The 18,520-nt window shown below is 35.5% G+C and overlaps 1 protein-coding gene across 1 annotated transcript; it reads right to left on the bottom strand.

Moving 5' to 3' along the window:
- Positions 1-507: 507 nt before the first annotated feature.
- Positions 508-12,615, bottom strand: Cdk1 (cyclin dependent kinase 1). Its single transcript, XM_026393730.2, has 8 exons — positions 12,532-12,615; positions 10,570-10,631; positions 7,636-7,792; positions 6,465-6,588; positions 4,572-4,742; positions 2,992-3,155; positions 2,735-2,876; positions 508-640 (listed from the first exon to the last, which is right to left on the bottom strand). Exons 2-8 carry the CDS (start codon positions 10,604-10,606, stop codon positions 542-544), a joined length of 894 nt encoding a protein of 297 aa, XP_026249515.1. The 5' UTR covers positions 10,607-10,631; positions 12,532-12,615; the 3' UTR covers positions 508-541.
- Positions 12,616-18,520: the final 5,905 nt, after the last annotated feature.

The raw sequence follows: 18,520 nt of genomic DNA, 5'->3' as shown, positions 1-18,520 counted from the left end.
AGCCTCATTTCTTAGATCTGTATAGTGTTCTTATTCAGAATGCTTAAACATTGAAGTCACAAAATGAAATACCAATATAGAAATATTCATCTTTAGACAGGTTGTATAGTTACCACATGGCAAGAAACTGAGAAAAAAAAAAAAAGTAAACATTCAGGATAAAAATACTGCAAAGCATTATAGAATTTGAACTTGGCACTTTCCTAAATTTTAGCAGTTCCAACTATAGGAAAATATAGTTGCTATAAGGATTGAGATGATTTAAGCTAACTCAAATATTCCCCAATTTTTAAAATCCATAGATTTTTATAGTTTTATTATAGTAACAAAGAGTTGTCACAGTGAGATCTACACACATGTACAGAATTATTACATTTAAACTCATATAGAACAATATTTACATTTTAAGTTATACTTTTGAAAGTAGAACATGAAGTACAGCTGAAGTTTTACAATAAGAAGGAAAATATACAAGACAAAAAGAGAGTCAACAGTACAACTATCCATCCTCCATATAACATGGACACTTTTTGTCAGAAAGCTACATCTTCTTAATCTGATTGTCCAAATCATCAAAATATGGATGATTCAGTGCCATTTTGCCAGAAATTCGTTTGGCAGGATCATAGACTAACATTTTCTGTAGGGGAGAGAAAAAAAATAGAAAATAAATCATTTTTTAAAAATCTCCATAAAACCTTAGTTTTTTTTTAAACCAATAAACCATATGCAAATAAGGTTAATGAAAATCTACTAAATTCACATTTTCATTACTTTAACATCAAGCTACATGAATGTCTCATTCCTCCATATTTTACCCTCTAGCTCTAGAATAACCTACTCCTTAAATTACAGATATCTCAACCTTTTTAACTTGTAAATTATAGTTCAGACACAGAGATATCTTTAAAACCAAGACATAAATTCAGGAAAGATATCTGGTTAATTATATTTACTTCGAGAATTAAATAGCTGTCTGAGTAATTTATAACATTCTTAAAATGTTGGCAATTAACTATAGTGGTTTTTGATGCAGCTTCCAATAAATTCCCAATTTAAAAACAAAAACAAACAGAAAACCCCATAGCACAATGTGTTATAAACAGCTAAATATGAATCATTAAATTAATTATGATCAGGCAATCTAGTATACAAATTATTTTACACATTACCTGGAAAAGTTTAGTATTGATCTTAAATTCTATCTTAAAAGAAATATTAAATATTAAAGAAAGCCAATGAACAAGCAGACTAGATACTATATATTATATTATACATACATATATATGTATATAACTAGTTACCATTAGAACTCTTTTATTTATGTATCTAACACTATATGAAGGGCTTTGGATATAGCATGTCCATTAATCCTTACAACAAAAGTAATTCGGACCCTTGAGACTCAAAGACTCTAGCAACTTGCCCAAGTTCATAGAGCTAAGAAGCAATAAAGCTGGAATTTGAATCCTACTTTAATTCATGATCAACTGGGGGAAATTTTTATCCCTCAGGGGAATTTTGGCAACATTGGAGACATTTTTTGATTGTCATGATGGGCGTATTTGTATTCCCATCTAGAAGGTAGAGAACGGTGATGTTAAATCTACTACAATGAACGGAACAGTTCCAGTAATGAAGAATTATCTATTTAAGTTGTCAATTATGGCTACTACATAGAATCTTACTTAGGGCTTCTCTCCACAACTGGGAAATCTGAGCTTAAATTTTGTGGCATGATTTATATATTACGAATGGAGCTCAAAGATCATCCTAAAAGATCTATTTCATTACAAAGCAATGTTTTTCTTTCTTTAAACTTGCCAGACTATTTATTTATTGGCACCATATTACCTGGGATTTGTAAAATTGGTTCATTCTAAAAATTCAAAACTTAAATATTATTCTAAGACAGGCTTCTGGAAGCAGGCCTTTTAAATAATTTTTGTCTTGTTTTAAAAGAAAACAGTTGTTAACTGGGAATAGAAATATAACAGAGGGGAAAGATTAAGAACTACATTAATCCTTCTAACCTTTCTGATGAAGAAAACCAGGCACAAAGTAAAAACTGGAGTTCAGGTTATAAACAACTTTAATGACTAAAAATAATCAAGCAGTAAGGAAAGCACCAATGTCTAGGATGAACAAAAAAATGGAACTTAGTAGTAAATACTGAGACAAAAAAGATGGAAAGGAAGACTACAACTCAACAACTTAAAAAACTTTACAACTTTAATTAGGGCTGGGGTGTGTTCAGTGGTTGAGTGCTTGCCTAGTATGCATGAGCAATGCAAAATAAAAAACAGCGAAAAGGTGTTAACTCTAGTCTCTCCTTTAGATCATGAACAACAACCTATCAGATTAAAAACAAAAGAAACTTTCATGTTAACTAATTCTCTTTTCTCTAGTGTTTCTTTTTTTTAATATTTATTTTTTAGTTTTCGGCGGACACAACATCTTTGCTTGCATGTGGTGCTGAGGATCGAACCCTGGCTGCACGCATGCCAGGCGAGTACGCTACCGCTTGAGCCATACCCCCAGCCCACTCTCTAGTGTTTCTTGATAGCTAAAATGGTTCTAGTAATGTAACAGACAACTAACTCAACAGATGTTGGTTTTCTTCCTATTTCCCAGGTAAAAGAAATGTTATTGAATATACACAGTCATCAATGTTAAAGTCAGTATAATTATATATTACACTATACCACTGAAAGCATACAGAGAGCTTTCTCACCGAGAGCAAATCCAAGCCATTTTCATCCAAGTTTTTGACATGGGATGCCAGGCTTCCTGGTTTCCACTTGGGAAATGTATTCTTATAATCCTGTAAAGATTCCACTTCTGGCCACACTTCATTGTTGGGAGTGCCCAAAGCTCTAAAAAAAAAAAAAATCATAGCAAAATAGGAAACTGTCATTTAAGGCAAAAATACTATCTTGTTATATACATATTTATTACTTAAAAAAATTAACAGCTTAGTTATAAAAATACCTGAAAATCCTGAAGAGTTGATCAATTTCTGAATCTCCATGAAAAAGTGGTTTCTTAGTTGCCAATTCTGCAAATATGGTGCCTATACTCCAAATGTCAACTGGAGTGGAGTAACGAGCTGACCCCAGCAATACTTCAGGAGATCTATACCAGAGTGTTACTACCTGTTACAAAGCAAAAAATATACAGAATAAATGTGGTATATTAAACTACCTAAATTTCCTTTAGAATGTTGTAAATTTGCAACTAATAACACTGTTTGTCAATTAACTATACACAGAATATTAAAATTAAGCTAAATATTTCATTCAAGTTCTACTCTTTAGGGAAAAAAAATAAAAAATACTAAATCTTTTCTTGCTTTTCAAGTCATTACACTGTTATATAGGGCTGGGGTTGTGGCTCAGTGGTAGAGTGCTCACTGAGCATATGTGAGGCCCTGGGTTCTATCTTCAGCACCACATAAAGATAAATAAAAGTATTATGTCAATCTATAACTAAAAATTATTTTTTAAAAATTTTTTTAAAGTTATATAGCTGGGCACAGTGGCATATGCCAGTAATCCCAGCAGCTTGGGAAGCTGAGGCAGGAGGATCATCAGTTCAAAGCCAGCCTCAGCAACTTAGCAAGACCTGTCTCTAAATATTTTTAAAAATGGCTAGTGATGTGGCTCAGTGGTTGAACGCCCCTGAGTTCAATCCCTAGTAACAAAAAGCAAAACAAAACAAACAACAAAAAACCCCAGTGATATAGGTTATCAAAAAACAAAACAAAAAACCCTATTGCTATAGATTTGGAGGTATTATTCTTTAAAATGAAGATTCTGCTTGCATGCTAAAACAGTATACAAATAAGAAACATGAATAAACCATGTTAGTTTATTCATGATCTAGAACTAATTAATCATTTTAGTATCAGAATGATAGAAATATCAACTTAGAACAAAGCTAATGAGCTCAAACAGCATTTATTTAAGCCAAAGAGAACCAAATAATTTATTTATGCAGTCATGGAAAAAATAATAAAAAGGAATAATAAGAAGCCAAAACATCTATTCAGAAAGTTATTATCTGCAGTCAGTCTTCAGGTGAAACTGTATACAACTCCAAAAAGACAGGTTTTCAACAGTCCTTTACTATACAATCCAACTTTTGCTTTCCCTCCAGAAACACCAAATGAAATGCCAACCCTTCAACACAATACTGGCAACATGACAAGGAGGCTGAGGAGTAGCTTAGTGAAGAGCACTTGCCTAGCATGAGAAAAGCCATGGTTTGACCTCCAGCACTACACATACACACACACACACACACACACACACACACACACAAAAAAAAAAAAAAAAAAAACCCATGATTTTTATACATACACACACATATATAAAAGCTTCTAAATGAATTGTGTATCAGAAATAGTACCCCTTAAACAACAAAATCTTTTAATCAATTTTGTTGTGTATTAGGAAGCATCCAATTAGGAGACAGAAACCAGTGACTTGGGAAAAAGTTTAATATAAAGAATTAAACTATAACTGGACCAGAATAATGAGATTAATAAGAAATAATGAAAACTCACTTACCTCATGTGTATATACCCTAATAGGTATCCCAAAAGCTCTGGCAAGGCCAAAATCAGCTAGTTTAATTGTTCCTTTGTCATCAATCAATAGATTTTGAGGTTTTAAGTCTCTGTGAAGAACTCTTCTAGAGTGACAAAACACAATCCCCTGAAGGATTTGGTACAAATAACTCTAGAAAAGGAAATATAAGTTAGAAACGTAATCTTATAAAATACAATTTTCTAAATATTATTAACCAATTTGTTTTCATGATATAAGAAATAATGACGTTGGGAAGTGATTTACCAAAAAAGCCTTCAGGTCTTTTGAGACTAACAAGCATTTGTGTGCTGGAAGTCCATTTATATATGTCTATCTTATTGATAGACATTCACCTATGGGCACATTTATAGTCAGATAATATCCATATGAACTCATTTAGTCCTATTTTACTAATTTTGGGACCTCTTATCCTTCAAGTCACAAGTTCTTTTTGAGTTTCTTGATCTTCCTTCTATGCACTTACATCAACACTGTTTCTCTGTTGAATAAGGTTGTTCTTTTCATTTCTATCTTTCATCTTTACACATATATTTCCTCTTTGAAACCAATAGCCACAGATTCAAAAAAATGGCAAAGAGGATATTATGATTATGTATTTAAATGGACACAATCACAAAATTGCTATTTAGTAGTTCAGAAGTGTTTTATATGATATTAACCAAGAACAATGTAATTAACATTTGAAGCAACATGGGTATTACAGAAATATATAGTATACATATAAAACAATGACTTAATTTTGAAATTGGAAAATACATAAAACCAATAAGAACTGGCTACCTATTTAGGAAGCTGGGTGTATGTACCCTAGTTCTTAAACCAAAATAAATATTTGATCCATGCAGAATTTAAAGCAAAGAAGTGGGAAGGGGCTAAGAGACAGACTTACTGAAACTACTAGAAAGATTGTCGTTTATTATTCTGAATAAGCTATTTATAAATGACTCTAAGCTATTTATAATTGATTATCAACTAAACATGAATGTTTCAGAGTAAATTGCTACGAATTTTTAAAGGGCAATTGGCAATATCTACCAAGATCTTAAATGTAAACAAACCATCTTCAACTTAGTTCCAGTTCTAAGAATTTATCCTATAAGGTGAAACACAAAGATAAATATATATAAGAATATTTACTGCAATATTGCTCCTAAGAGTAACAATCACCAAAATGGAAAATAACTGTCCATCAATATGAAATTGGTTTAAATAAGCATAGCAAAATATAAACAGACACAAATAGATAAACACATCTAATAACTTTTCACACCCCAAATAATGTATATTAATAATGTATATATAAATGATTCCTTTTGTGTAAGAGCTCCATGTTCATACACATACAGAGTGGACATAAATGTGTAAGATTACAATTAAAACTAACAATTACTGCCTCTAAGGAGCAGTTTGCTAAAGTTGGTATAAGGCACTTTTACTTTATATGTAACAAATGTCTACAATACATTAATCAAATGTTTTAAACCAGAATAAAATAGAATCATCTGCCACTACCACACTGCTCCAGGCTTTTTTTCCCTATATTATCTGTCAGCTAAGGAAAGACCAGAATGCCTTAGTTTTCAACAATAGAACACAGAGAAAATCAATTTTATGTTAGGCTCAGACACCATTTTTCACTAACTAGAAGCATTATCTGGCAACTAAACAGACAAATGTTAATCTATCTAATAATCTGTATAGGAGGAAATAAATAAAATATGAAATATTTTTTCTTTCTCATTCTATCTTCTAACACTTTTTCCAATCATAGTCCGACAAAACCCATGATTTCTACATAGATTCTTTACCTTTACAGTATATAAATATTAATAAAATTAGTAAGCTTCTTACCTTAACAAGTGAAGAATCCATGAACTGACCAGGAGGGATAGAATCCAGGTATTTCTTGAGATCCATGGAAAGGAATTCAAAGATGAGATATAACCTGGAATCCTGCATGAGCACATCTTGAAGGCTGAGAATAAAAACATGAAAAAAAAAAAGTGCAAACCTGTTTCACAAAAATAGTTGAGTAAATTTCATAGTGATTAATTATAAAAAGTGGGCTTAGAGAAGATGGCAACTCCCCTATTTTCTGTAAAGAACCTCAGTGCAAAGCTAGAATTTGAGAAAGGGCAATTTAAAATTAAGTCAACTTACACAGGAGATACTAATTTATAAATAACCTATATTCCAAAAGAACACAGTATTATCTAGGATGGCTGCTCATTGCTCAGAGCTTGTCTTTCCATTTAAGTAAGTAGAAATAAACTTAAGGAAAACCTAACCTTAATAGCTGCTCCCTATCTCCAGCCCAAGCAAAATACAATTAGGTTCTAAGCTGAACCATAGGAGGACCACTCCTGAAAACATCCTAACACTTTTTCCAATCATAGTCAGATAAAGCTTATATAATCTTTTTCCCCCTCCTGTTTCATCTGACCTAGGTACCTGGTTTTAGGACAGAGATAATGAGAGACCAGAGCCCCCAGAGTGGGAGCACTGACAAAGCTCCATGAAAAGGGCTCCTTTTCTCCTATGGCCAGCTTTATCATGCTTTTCCAGCCCCCAATACTAATTCTCATCACAAAGCTCTTAAGCCTATTTCTGCTTTTTTTTTTTTTTTGGGGGGGGGGGTGGGTGGGTGGACTGGGGATTGAACTCAGGGGCACTCAACCACTGAACCACATTCCCTAGCCCTATTTTTACTTTATTTAGAGGCAGGATCTGAGTAGCTTAGCACCTCCCTGTTGCTGAGGCTGGCTTTGAATTCTCGATCCTCCTATCTCAGCCTCCCAAGCAGCTGGGATTACAGGTGAGCCAGGCCCCTGCTCCATTTCTGTTTCAAGTTTTTTTTTTTTTTAAACCCATGCCCAGCATGCACAATCAACAAAAAGAGTAGGACTTTATTCCACTGAGCAAAGTCAGACCAGAGACTAAGCAAATTTAAAAGATTCCACACTGAAATTCACATTTGAAATAGTATGGGTAAAATAGTTTAAATTCAGATATTATACCATACCTGACTATATTTGGATGACGAAGTTCTTTTAATAGAGAAATTTCCCGAATTGCAGTACTAGGAACCCCTTCCTCTTCACTTTCTAGTCTGATTTTCTTCATGGCTACCACTTGACCTGTAGTTTTGTGTCTACCCTTATATACAACTCCATAAGTACCTGAAATAGACAAAGTAAATATCTGCTATGCAACACCCCACAAACTAAAAGTTCTTGCACATGATAGGCAAGTGCTCTGCCACTAAGATATGTCCCCAGCCTAACACATTTTTTAAATAACTGAATTCCTTAAGTCGTCACCAGATAGAAATGTCTTTGTGGCCAGATGGGAGGTTGTTTTACCCTCATTGCTTTCTAAAGGAAAGTGAGGGTAATTACAACCTATCACGTTTATGGTTTAGAAATAAAATTCAAGTAGACATCACAAGTTTTCCATAAATTTAAACTACCATTAATGTTGCAACACATGCAACAGAAGAAATGGATTGTTCACAAACTGAAATTTACCTCCTGCCACATATCCTACATGACTGAAAAAAAAAATTAGGCATAAAACAGTTTAAAAAATTGGGACTCAGGAAATAGTATTAACTGGAGTTGTAGACAATGATGGGATTTGTTGTTACATATTCATACGTACATACAATAATATAATGCACCAATAAAAAAAGGGGTGGGGAAGAGGCAAGGTCCTCATCCAGAAAAGAGACAAAAAGACCATTTGTTTTTACTAAATCTTTATTAGACCCAATAAAGCTCATACCATCTACTATGTACTAGGAAAATCTCATACCATTTGGAAGTTAACAAAAAACACTAATTCTCATTATGTGGGCTTCAGATAATGAACAACAATGTCAATAAAAAGAATAGTAGAGCGGGAGGGAAGGTGGACACAGGGAATAGAAATGGCAATAAAGGCTAGCTAGCTAAAGTTCATACACATGATGCACTTAATTCCCTAGATAAGTGCTTTAAAAAAACAGGCTGGAGTTTCAGGGCAGTGTTGAACCCCTTGATATGTATAAATTTTGTTGAAGAGTTTTTGCTTTCCATGACATCATTGTAACTTAAAAAATGATTAGAAGTAATCCTGTAATCCTAGCTACTTAGTATGCTGAGACAAGAGGATCACAAGTTCCAGGCCAACAAGGGCAATTTAGGAGACCCTGCCTCAAAATAAGATTTTATAAAAGTTGGGATATAGCTCAGTAGTAGAGAGCTTTGCCTAGAATGCAATAAGGTCCTGAAGTCAATCACCCAGTTTTTTCCTTTTTTGATACTAGGGAATGAACCTAGGAACACTTTACCACTGAGCTACAACCCCAGTTTTTTATTTTTTTGTTCAGATACAAAGAACTTGTGATTCTCCTCCCTCAGCCTCCCAAGTCAGTGGCATTATAGGTATGACCTACCACACCTGGAGAAAAAAAAAATTTTAAGTGATTAAAATTCATTTTCCTATGGACATTTCTCTAAAAGTAGCAACATTTCAAAAAAGCCTAGGAGATCGGTTTAAGACTAACAGAAGACTTGTCCCAGAAAATCAAGGAAAAATAAAGTAGAACATGATCAAGTTATGGAAGCCTTGAATTGTAAGCAGTAAACCTCCATTTGACAAATATTTAGAGGTCATTATTAAATTCTAACTAGGTGTCTACCATCATAAATATATTTATTCTCTATGACATTATATTAAGACAGGAAAGAGTTCAAAGAGTAGAATGACAAAATTCAGAAGAAACTGGATAACAACTTTGTAGTATTTGCAATGAGTAGTTTGGATATATTTTGAAATTAGGTTGTCCAAAGTGAAAAAAGACCTCAATGTCAAGAGGGATAAAATGCAGGCAGACATGTTCTAGATTACAGAGACTAAGATATTAACTGCCTTAGATCTTAACCCATGGATCTTTGGAAAATTTTGAAAGTGTTTAGGGGTAAGCACATCTCTACAGCTTACTAAAAATGCATCAAAAAGAAAGAAAAATGCAAAGATAATAAACAGATAATAAAGTATGACAAAACACATCTTGGTAAAGATGTTACAGATTTGTCATACAAATCTTTCAACTTATAAGTTTGGAATTGTTCCAAATTAAAGCTTTCTAAAAATCAGGCTGGGGGCGGGGCAGGAGGGTGGGGGAAGCTCTCCTAAGTACTGAATCTGACTTCATGCATGTTAGGAAAGTGCTCCACTAACCAGCTACACCCCTAGCCTTTTATTTTTGAAACAGGTTCTTGCTAAATTGCCCCAAGTTGGCCTCAAACTTTTGATCCTCCTTCCTCAGACTCTGAAGTAGCTGGGATTACAGGCATGTGCCACCACACCCAGCAGCTTAAAAATCAATACGAGCTTAAAATTGAACAAGGTTCCTGGCAGAAATGAAGGAAAATTCTGTATAGAGGACACCATTTAGGCTTCATATTATTTCCACAAGTTAATTTTTCAAAAACAATATGCAGCACACAATATCCAGCCAGGCAGCAAAATGAGAAGATTATACAAGCCAGAGCAATTAAAAAGAATATTAAGGATGTAAAGGGAATGAATGATTATATACAAAATTACTGGTTTTTAGAATAACTGCCAAGAGGCTAATAATATATCACAAAATTAGTATACTACTAATATACTAATCTCTGCTGCAGACCCCAAAGCATATGGAATAAGTTATCAAGTATTTCCAAAACACAAGCATTGCAAGTATTTGGTGTCAGAAGCATAAAAGACTATGAGGGAGATCACCAGGAAATCATATTAAATTCTCTTGAAATGTAAACATTAAGTTGTTATGTTAAAAAAAAATTTAATGCACATTAGTGCTACCAGGTACCTTAATGGTTGTATTTTAATAAATTTACATGTTTGTACTTTACAGAAGTAGCATTGTTGAAGTACTTTTTAAAGCTCTTATGTTATTAAAATCACTCACCTTCCCCAATTTTCTCTATTTTGGTGTAGTCTTCCATTGTTACACAATAGGTATGACAGATCCTAAAATGAGGAGAAACACTAATTTGATTATATGCCACTAAGTTTTAATGAGATCCTATATGAAAGCATTTTCTACAGTGCCTTCTCCAGTATATAAAGTATCCCATAGATATTATATTAATATTAAAATAGTTACAAGAGTAAAGAATCCTGCAATAAGATTTTCCAACCCTTCTTAGCTCCTAAAAAAACACTGCATTTGTATATTCTACACAGCACTTAGCTTGTTCAAAACAAATTAACCCTCAAATTCAGGCATCAACTTATTTATTCCAAATAGTTCAACAATGTTATTTGAATTTGTATGCTTTTTTTGAAGATGATTCAAAAGAAACTATGTTTTAAAGACATGAGAAGGGAACTAAACTGGTCAGGTTTTTAACCATTAGAAATAAGATTTTGTTTAAAAACTGCAAAAAAATGTAAATGTTTACAGTTGTTCCAGCGACAGTTTTAATCTTCTCCTTTGTTTTTAACAGCCACACAAACACATTCAAGATTGTGAAGAGTAGCACCCTAAAAGAAAATGAAAAGTGCAATTCCACAGATAATAAAGCTGACAACCTGACATTCAAAACTACTTCAGCTGGTAAGTTTGCCAAGGAAACTTCAAAAGCCCAAAATATAGTCACCTTGATAAATGATCCCTAAGAATTTAGATTGCTCACATTATCTTCAAAAAGAAAATTCAATCCAGAAAGTAGAGATAAATCTTAAAATGAGCCCTGTGAGAGGCATTAAACCAGCTGCCCTGGGGGTTTGACTTCAGGCACTGGTCACATATGCTAACTTCCAGAAATGCCAATGGACAATTAACATTTCTTTCAACCAGATTTGATACACCTTAACTACAATAAAATTGTTGAGCTCGGTTTTTTAACAGAGAGCTAAAAATTAACTCAATTTCAAAGCTGAGTTCAATTCCCTCCCACCGTTTTCTGGTTCTAACAATTTAAAATAAAGCATGCTTTTTATTTAAAATAAAGTGTTCACCACTACACCTGGCTCTTAATGCTTTACTAGCTGCAGGAGGTGAAATCTCAATGTTGGCATCTCCCTATCCAGAGACCTCCAGGTCTTTATGGGCCTGCAAGAAGTGCACACCAGTAACTTTTGTATTAGATTCTTTAAAAAACAAAAAAGTCAAGGATATAAGAACCCAAGTGTTTCTGTCTTTTAGTATTTCTTAGCCTTTCTGCCAATTCCATAGTATATAACGACCAACTATAATAAAAGAAAAACCCCAGTTCCTTCTGTCTTGGAGACTGGCTAAGCATTCTTAAAATATCCCAGTGGGCAAGGGCTACCGGCACAGGAACCCGAGAAGGCCCACAAATTCACGGATCGATTTCTCCAACAGCCCAAGTTTAAGGGACTCGCGTGGTCACCTGGCCAGGTGCGGTTAGTCTTGCCTTCCTCCGCCGGAACGGGAAGGGGGAGCCCACGGGCCTAGGGCCGAGCCTGGTACCCGCAGCTCACTGCGGTCAAGCCAATGCACGGATTTTGCTTCAACCCCGTCCACAAAGCCTCCTCGGGCAACTCAGCAGCCTCCTCCCGAGCACAGCTAACCCGGGCCCCAAACCGAAATTCAGGGCAGCCACGAGCCTCCCTCAAACTCCAGGCCCGAGCCCCTGTGAAGGCCCTGCCACCCTCAGAGGACGGGCCTGGCCCTCATACAGTCCCTGCAGCCCCCCCCCCAACTCCAAGCGATCACCCCGCTTCTCAACTCGCCCTCGGAGGTCCCCTGCCAGGTGACGCCCAAAGGCATGACCCTGACCCCGGCAACTCTACCCGGCTTATGGTCCGGCGGGGGCCGCGGCGGCAGGTACCTGGTCTGTGACTCCACACTCAACTTCTAAGTGCCAGCTTTGAAGCCAAGTGCGAGCAGTTTCAAACTCACCGCGCTAAAGGGGCTTGGATCCGCCAATCAGGATACCCGTAGACTTTCAAAGGAGCCAATCAGAGCCCAGCTACACTTGGGCTGGACTTCCCGGGAGCCTAGAGCGCGAAAGAAAGGGGAAACGGCGGCTGGGAGAAAGGAGGAGGGCGGGCGCCAACTGAATCTTTCATTCCAGTAGAGAATCGTCCTATTGTTTCTAGTCACAGGGAATCTACCATTCTCTGTTTTCATTTTTAATATTTTTCCTCCCAGTACTGGTACAATTAAAATTTATTGCACTCAAATAGCTCATGACAAAAGTGTTATTGTATTTATATAGAGATCCCATTACTTTCCCTCCTAATACTTAAGGTTAGTGTATAACTGTGGTTCTTTTTTTTTTAACTTTTTTTTTTGTAGTTGTAGATGGATAGAATTCCTTTATTTTATTTGTTTATTTTTATGTGGTGTTGAGGATCGAACCCAGTGCCTCACACATGCTCGGCAAGCGCTCTGCCACTGTGCGAGAGCCCCAGCCCTAATTGTGCTTTTTTAAATGACCAAATAAGCATATTTCAGGTATCATTACTAATAAGATAATGAAAAAGGCCTGGCGAGGTGGCGCATGCATGCCTGTAATCCCAGCAACTGGGGAGGCTGAGGTAGGAGGATCCCAGGTTCAAAGCCAGCCTCAGCAACAGCGAGGCCCTAAGTAACCCAGTGAGACCCTGTCTCTAAACAAAATGCAAAATAGGGCTGGGAATGTGACTCAGTGATTGGGTGTCCCCAGTTCAATCCCCACTACTCCACAGCCCCAAAAAAGATAATGGAAAAGGAGATAGTGGAAAACCGAGAGACATACTCAAAAGTGTAAAGAAAAATTCCCAGTTGTATTTATGTACAATTCTGTGTAATATATAACTGTCCTTTGTTTTTACCTTATTTATTTAAAATTTTTATTTATTATAAAATTTTGAATATTTTAAATTTTTAAATATTTTCACATTAGAATTTTAAAGATTCCTTAAAACACAAAAATCCACAATTTTATGAAAAAGAGATCTAAATTATTTTGTAAGTAATCCAGTGTCAAAAGCTCTCTCTTCATTGCCCCTCCACCATGTTGTTGAGAGATTTCTTGGCCCTTTTTATTTTTTATTTTGAGATAAAATCATGCTAAATTGTTGAGGCTGGCCTCTAACTTGTGATCCTCCTACCTCAACCTCACAGAGTAGCTGGGATTATAAGTGTTCACCACTACACCTGGCTCTTAAGGCAGATTTCTACACTTCAACATCATTCCTAAGTCTTTGAGAAAATAAAACAGTAAAATAGAACTAGAGATTATGAGACTCTACCTAGCATGGATTTCTCTTTGCACTGATCCTAATGGGTCATAGAACAAAGACTGATTATCATGTTCTCTACAAATATATATATATATATATATATATATATATATATATATATATATATATATCAGAAGACCAGATTAAAATAAAGAATGAAACTATATCAGAAGACCAGATTAAAATAAAGAATGAAACTAGTATATCACATGTATTTGAGTGTTTAATTCCTTTTTAACATAAAATAATGAGCCATGTCTGTCCTCTGGCCTATATGAATGCTCAGCCTTGACAAGTTTTTGCTCTTAGGAAACAAATAGAGTGCTTAGGATTCTTGATGGTAGAGGTAGGAGCTTCAAAAGGACCAAGACATACACATTTAGTTTTGGATTAATGGTATCCACATCACTTTCAAGTTATTACCAGAAGTCCCACCACAGACAAGGCCTCTGGGAAGGAATATTCCTTCTCCTTCTGCTGACTTTCTTGATATCTGGAAATTAGAGTATATGATCAAAGAGCTTATCTCACCCTGTAGTACATGGGTAGTAGAGGAGAAACTAGCTTGTGGAAAGTGAGAAACTAGCTTGTGGAAAGTTTTTCCAGTTATTAGATATAGCTAGGCACAGTGATACATGCCTGTGGTCCTGGAACTCAAGAGGATGAGACAGAAGGATCACAAGTTCCAGGCCAGCTTTAGCAACATAATGAGATCCTGTCTCAAAATAGAAAAGGCTGGGGATGTAGCTCAGTGGTAAAGCATCCCTGGGTTCAGTGCTCTGAACCAAAAAAAAAAAATTATCAAGTGCATAAAATTATAAGCAGAAGAGACTTTGGTTTTCATTATTACCTTGTCTAAACTGAACTTCTTTTGTGCCAGGATTATACTCATTAACATACCTAAGAAATTATAAAACTACAAGACAGTGCAGTAGGACAAATTGCTTAGATGTGAAACAAATGTGCTCAATGTTTTCTCAAACTGACATAAATTCTACAAATTTGTATGATATAACCAATAATGAGGTAGAAAGCCAAAACAACTATGTTGAAAAGGAACCAATCCCCCATACATACTGAGGATGACTATATTTTATTTATTTTCAACAATGTTTTTAAATTTTTTAAAAAAACAAACTTGTCTTCAGCTTAGATTACTGTTGCAAAATCTGTTTAAACAGCAAAAATGTATTCTCCCACAGTTCTGAAGGCTGAAAGTCCAAGACCAGAGAGTGAGCACAGCTGGGATTTGGAGAGGGCTTTTAGCTTCATAGACAACTGTCTTCTCACTCTATCTTCACATTATAGAGTGAGAGCTACAAGGGTGTCTGTGTCTCTTCTTATAATATCAGCAATCCCATCATGAGGGCTCCACCTTCATGACATACTTCATTTAATCCTAATTACTTACAAAGGCTCCATCTCAAATACTATCACAATGGGGATGAGGAATTCATAAAAATTTGGATAGGGACAAAAATATTAAGTTTGTACTTCTATCTAAAAAACAAGCAAAACACCTCATGTACAGTGCCAACTTTTCTTTTCCTTGCAAAATAGAGTTTATGAAAATATAAATATGAAATTTTAGAAACATAATCCTTTCTATCCTTTCCTGCATTTTTTTAAATTGTCTTTTTTTTTTTAATGTAGCTGGGGATGCAACTCAATAGTAGAGTGTTTGCCTAGCATGCATGAGGCCCTGGGGTCAATCCCCAGTACCACTGGAAAAAAAAAAAAGAAGGAAAAATTTCATGCCCTCTCTAGGGTTAATCTCTTAAAATATAGTTCCAAAGCTGTATATTACCTCTCCTACTCAGACCCCTTTGTACAGTATTCAGGGCTCTTCAAGATTCTGACTCCAAACTCCCATTCCTGCCTAATACCAACAGTATTCCCTGTATCCAATGATTGAAACATCTCAATCACGAGGCAGACTTTCTGCCTCTGTGCTTTACTCATATAATTTCCTGTGCTTGGAAGGCCCACCCCATAATTCTTTTCTCCAGTGTTTGTTCAGATGCTGCTTCTTCTATTAGAATTAATCATTTCCTTCCTTATGTCTTCCCTTATATCTTGCCCCGTTACATAAGTTACAACCTAAGTACCAGAAGAGAAATGTAAATAACCATCATGCTTCTCTACCCTCAATATTTATGGCAGGAATTGTATCTTACTCATTTTTGTGTCTATAAAGCATAGAGTTGCACTATAGATATAATGAATAGAAATTTACCCAAAGTATGATAAACTGTATCTGCTAATTGGGTAGCATGCATTTACAATAATCCCTAAAACTTTAAAAAGAAAAATAATTGAGTTAAATTGAAAAAACCTAGCATCCCAGCTGTGGAAGCATGTGGTCTTCTGTTTGTTGAATGTAAAACGGATATAATTAATTGCTTGCTGTTTTCAAATAATATAAAATAAATTCCTTGCTTAAGTCTCTCAGAGAGAAAGACATATCATCACAATTCAATTTCCTGAATCTGAAATATTTATAACCATGCAAATTAAATTTTACCATGATTCCTGTGTTTGTAGGTGCTATACTTTGGATATTGAATGTCCCTTAAAGGCCCATGTGTTGAGAGCTTGGCAATAATGGGAAATGGCAGAATCTGTAGGAGGTGGGGCCTATCAGAAAGAGGGGAGGTCACTGGAAGTGTGTCCCTGAAAGGGATATATGGACTTTGGTCCTTCTAACCACTATGAGGTGAGCATCTTTGCTCCACCACGTGTTCTCTGCCATAATGTTCTGCCTTACCAACAGGCCCAAACCAACAGTGCCAAGCAACCATGGATTGAAACCTTTAAAAGTGTGGGCCAAAATAATTTTTTAAAATTACTTTTAGGTTGATTCTCCTAGGTGTTTTGTCACTGTGATGAAAAAGTGACTGATGAATTAGGGCATAAACAGTGCACACAGCACTATGCAAATATCTTGAAAAGACAGAACATTAATTTGTGTCAATTTCACTCACCAAATATTGAGTGTCTTCTGTTTGCCTGACATTATTTGAGCACCACTGAAGATACAAAGATGAATGACTATCTGTCCTCTTTGAACTTGAGAGAAGAAATGGAGATAAGAGAAAAATATAATCAATTTTTCATGCTAATTATCTTCCTTTAGCTGTTTTTTTTTTTTTTTTTAACCAAGTGCCATGGAACGACAAAGTAAAGAGATGGCATACCCAGGCAGGACAAAGGGAGAACAATGTCACTTGCTGTTTCAACATTTGGTGATTTTATGCCTTTCCTACATATCAGGTACAATTTAAACAGTGAGTGCACTAACAAGAATAAGATGCAAAGCTGCTCTCTATTCTTCAGAGTTTAGATGGAAAGATAAAGAAAAAATGGAGAAAGTCAGCTTTTATTAGACAAGGCAAAACACAAACTTCTTCTTACTCCAGCAATTCTATTTATTCTATAGTCAAACCCACAGCACAGACTCAAAATGAGTGTTAGCTGCACTATCCTGACAAGCAGTCCTTCTGGAATGGCCCTGATGTTAGGTAGGAAAAATTCTAGAAGTTGACTGGTCTCCAATCCTTTTAAACCCTGGCTCCTATCCTCAGCTCATCTCTGACTTTGGACAAATCATGTTATTTCTTTTTTGCTTATTTACTCAAGTGATAATAATAGTACCTAGTTGTGTTTTTTGGTCATAAAACAAGGTAGTGCATGTAATGTTTTCTTAAATCTGTGCTTCAACTGAAGTAAGCACTTCATCCATTTCTTTTTCTTAATAATAATGATTGTTATCAATCTCACAAAAATAACTCTGGTGATGAGTGCTAGAGCATACACATGCACAATTTTTTATGTGATCACAGGAAAGAAGAAAGAACTCTGGGAGAGGCAGATAAGTCTTTGTTAATGTTGTGATGCTTGTGGTAGGTTTAGGAGGATAGATGATGTTATCAATTTAAATGAGAATCCAAGGGGAGTGTTGGGTTAACCATCCAGGCAAAGGGAACAGCATGTGCAATAACTCAGTGTCATAGTTACCTGGCTTGACTCAGAAATCAAAGGCAGAATGTTTTCTCTTATATTTGGAAGTTAAAGCAAAGTAAGGGAAAGAAACGGGGAGGGTTGAAGAGTTGAATATCACAAGGGCAGAGGGAGGATCTATGAAGTGGAAGGAGATTGAGGTGAAGAGAGGAAGGACAGGAGAGGAGAAGAAATGTGGAATGAATTTGACAAAATTATGCTATACAAAATATATCACAATGACTTTCACCTTTATGTATATATCTGTACCGCACCAATAAAAAAAAATGCATAGACGGTAGGATTGCCAGTAGAATAGGGGAAGGAAATGGGGGAGGGAGGAAGGGAGGGAAAGAAGAGCACTAGGGATTGAAATGAAGCAAATTAAATGTATGTATGATTATGTCAAAATAAACCCATCTATTATGAATAAAACTATATTGTATTAATAAAAGCATTTTTTTTAAAAAAAGGTATTTGGCTTGTTTGGGATTGGCAAGGAGCTCAAAGCTGAGCAAAGGGTACATTTGAAGTAATTCTTAAAATAGGAGCACATTTTGGCAAGTAGGAATGGAAGAAGAAAGTTTTCAGGAGGAGATGACTAGGTAGGTGGCATTCTGGGAGAAAGAGGGTTGGGGGTATAGGGAGTTAAGATATTTGAG

This window comes from Urocitellus parryii, chromosome 5 (assembly GCF_045843805.1).
Source record: "Urocitellus parryii isolate mUroPar1 chromosome 5, mUroPar1.hap1, whole genome shotgun sequence".
NCBI lineage: Eukaryota > Metazoa > Chordata > Mammalia > Rodentia > Sciuridae > Urocitellus > Urocitellus parryii.
The sequence above is the reverse complement of the archived record's forward strand: the minus strand, read 5'-3'. Positions and strand labels throughout refer to the sequence as shown.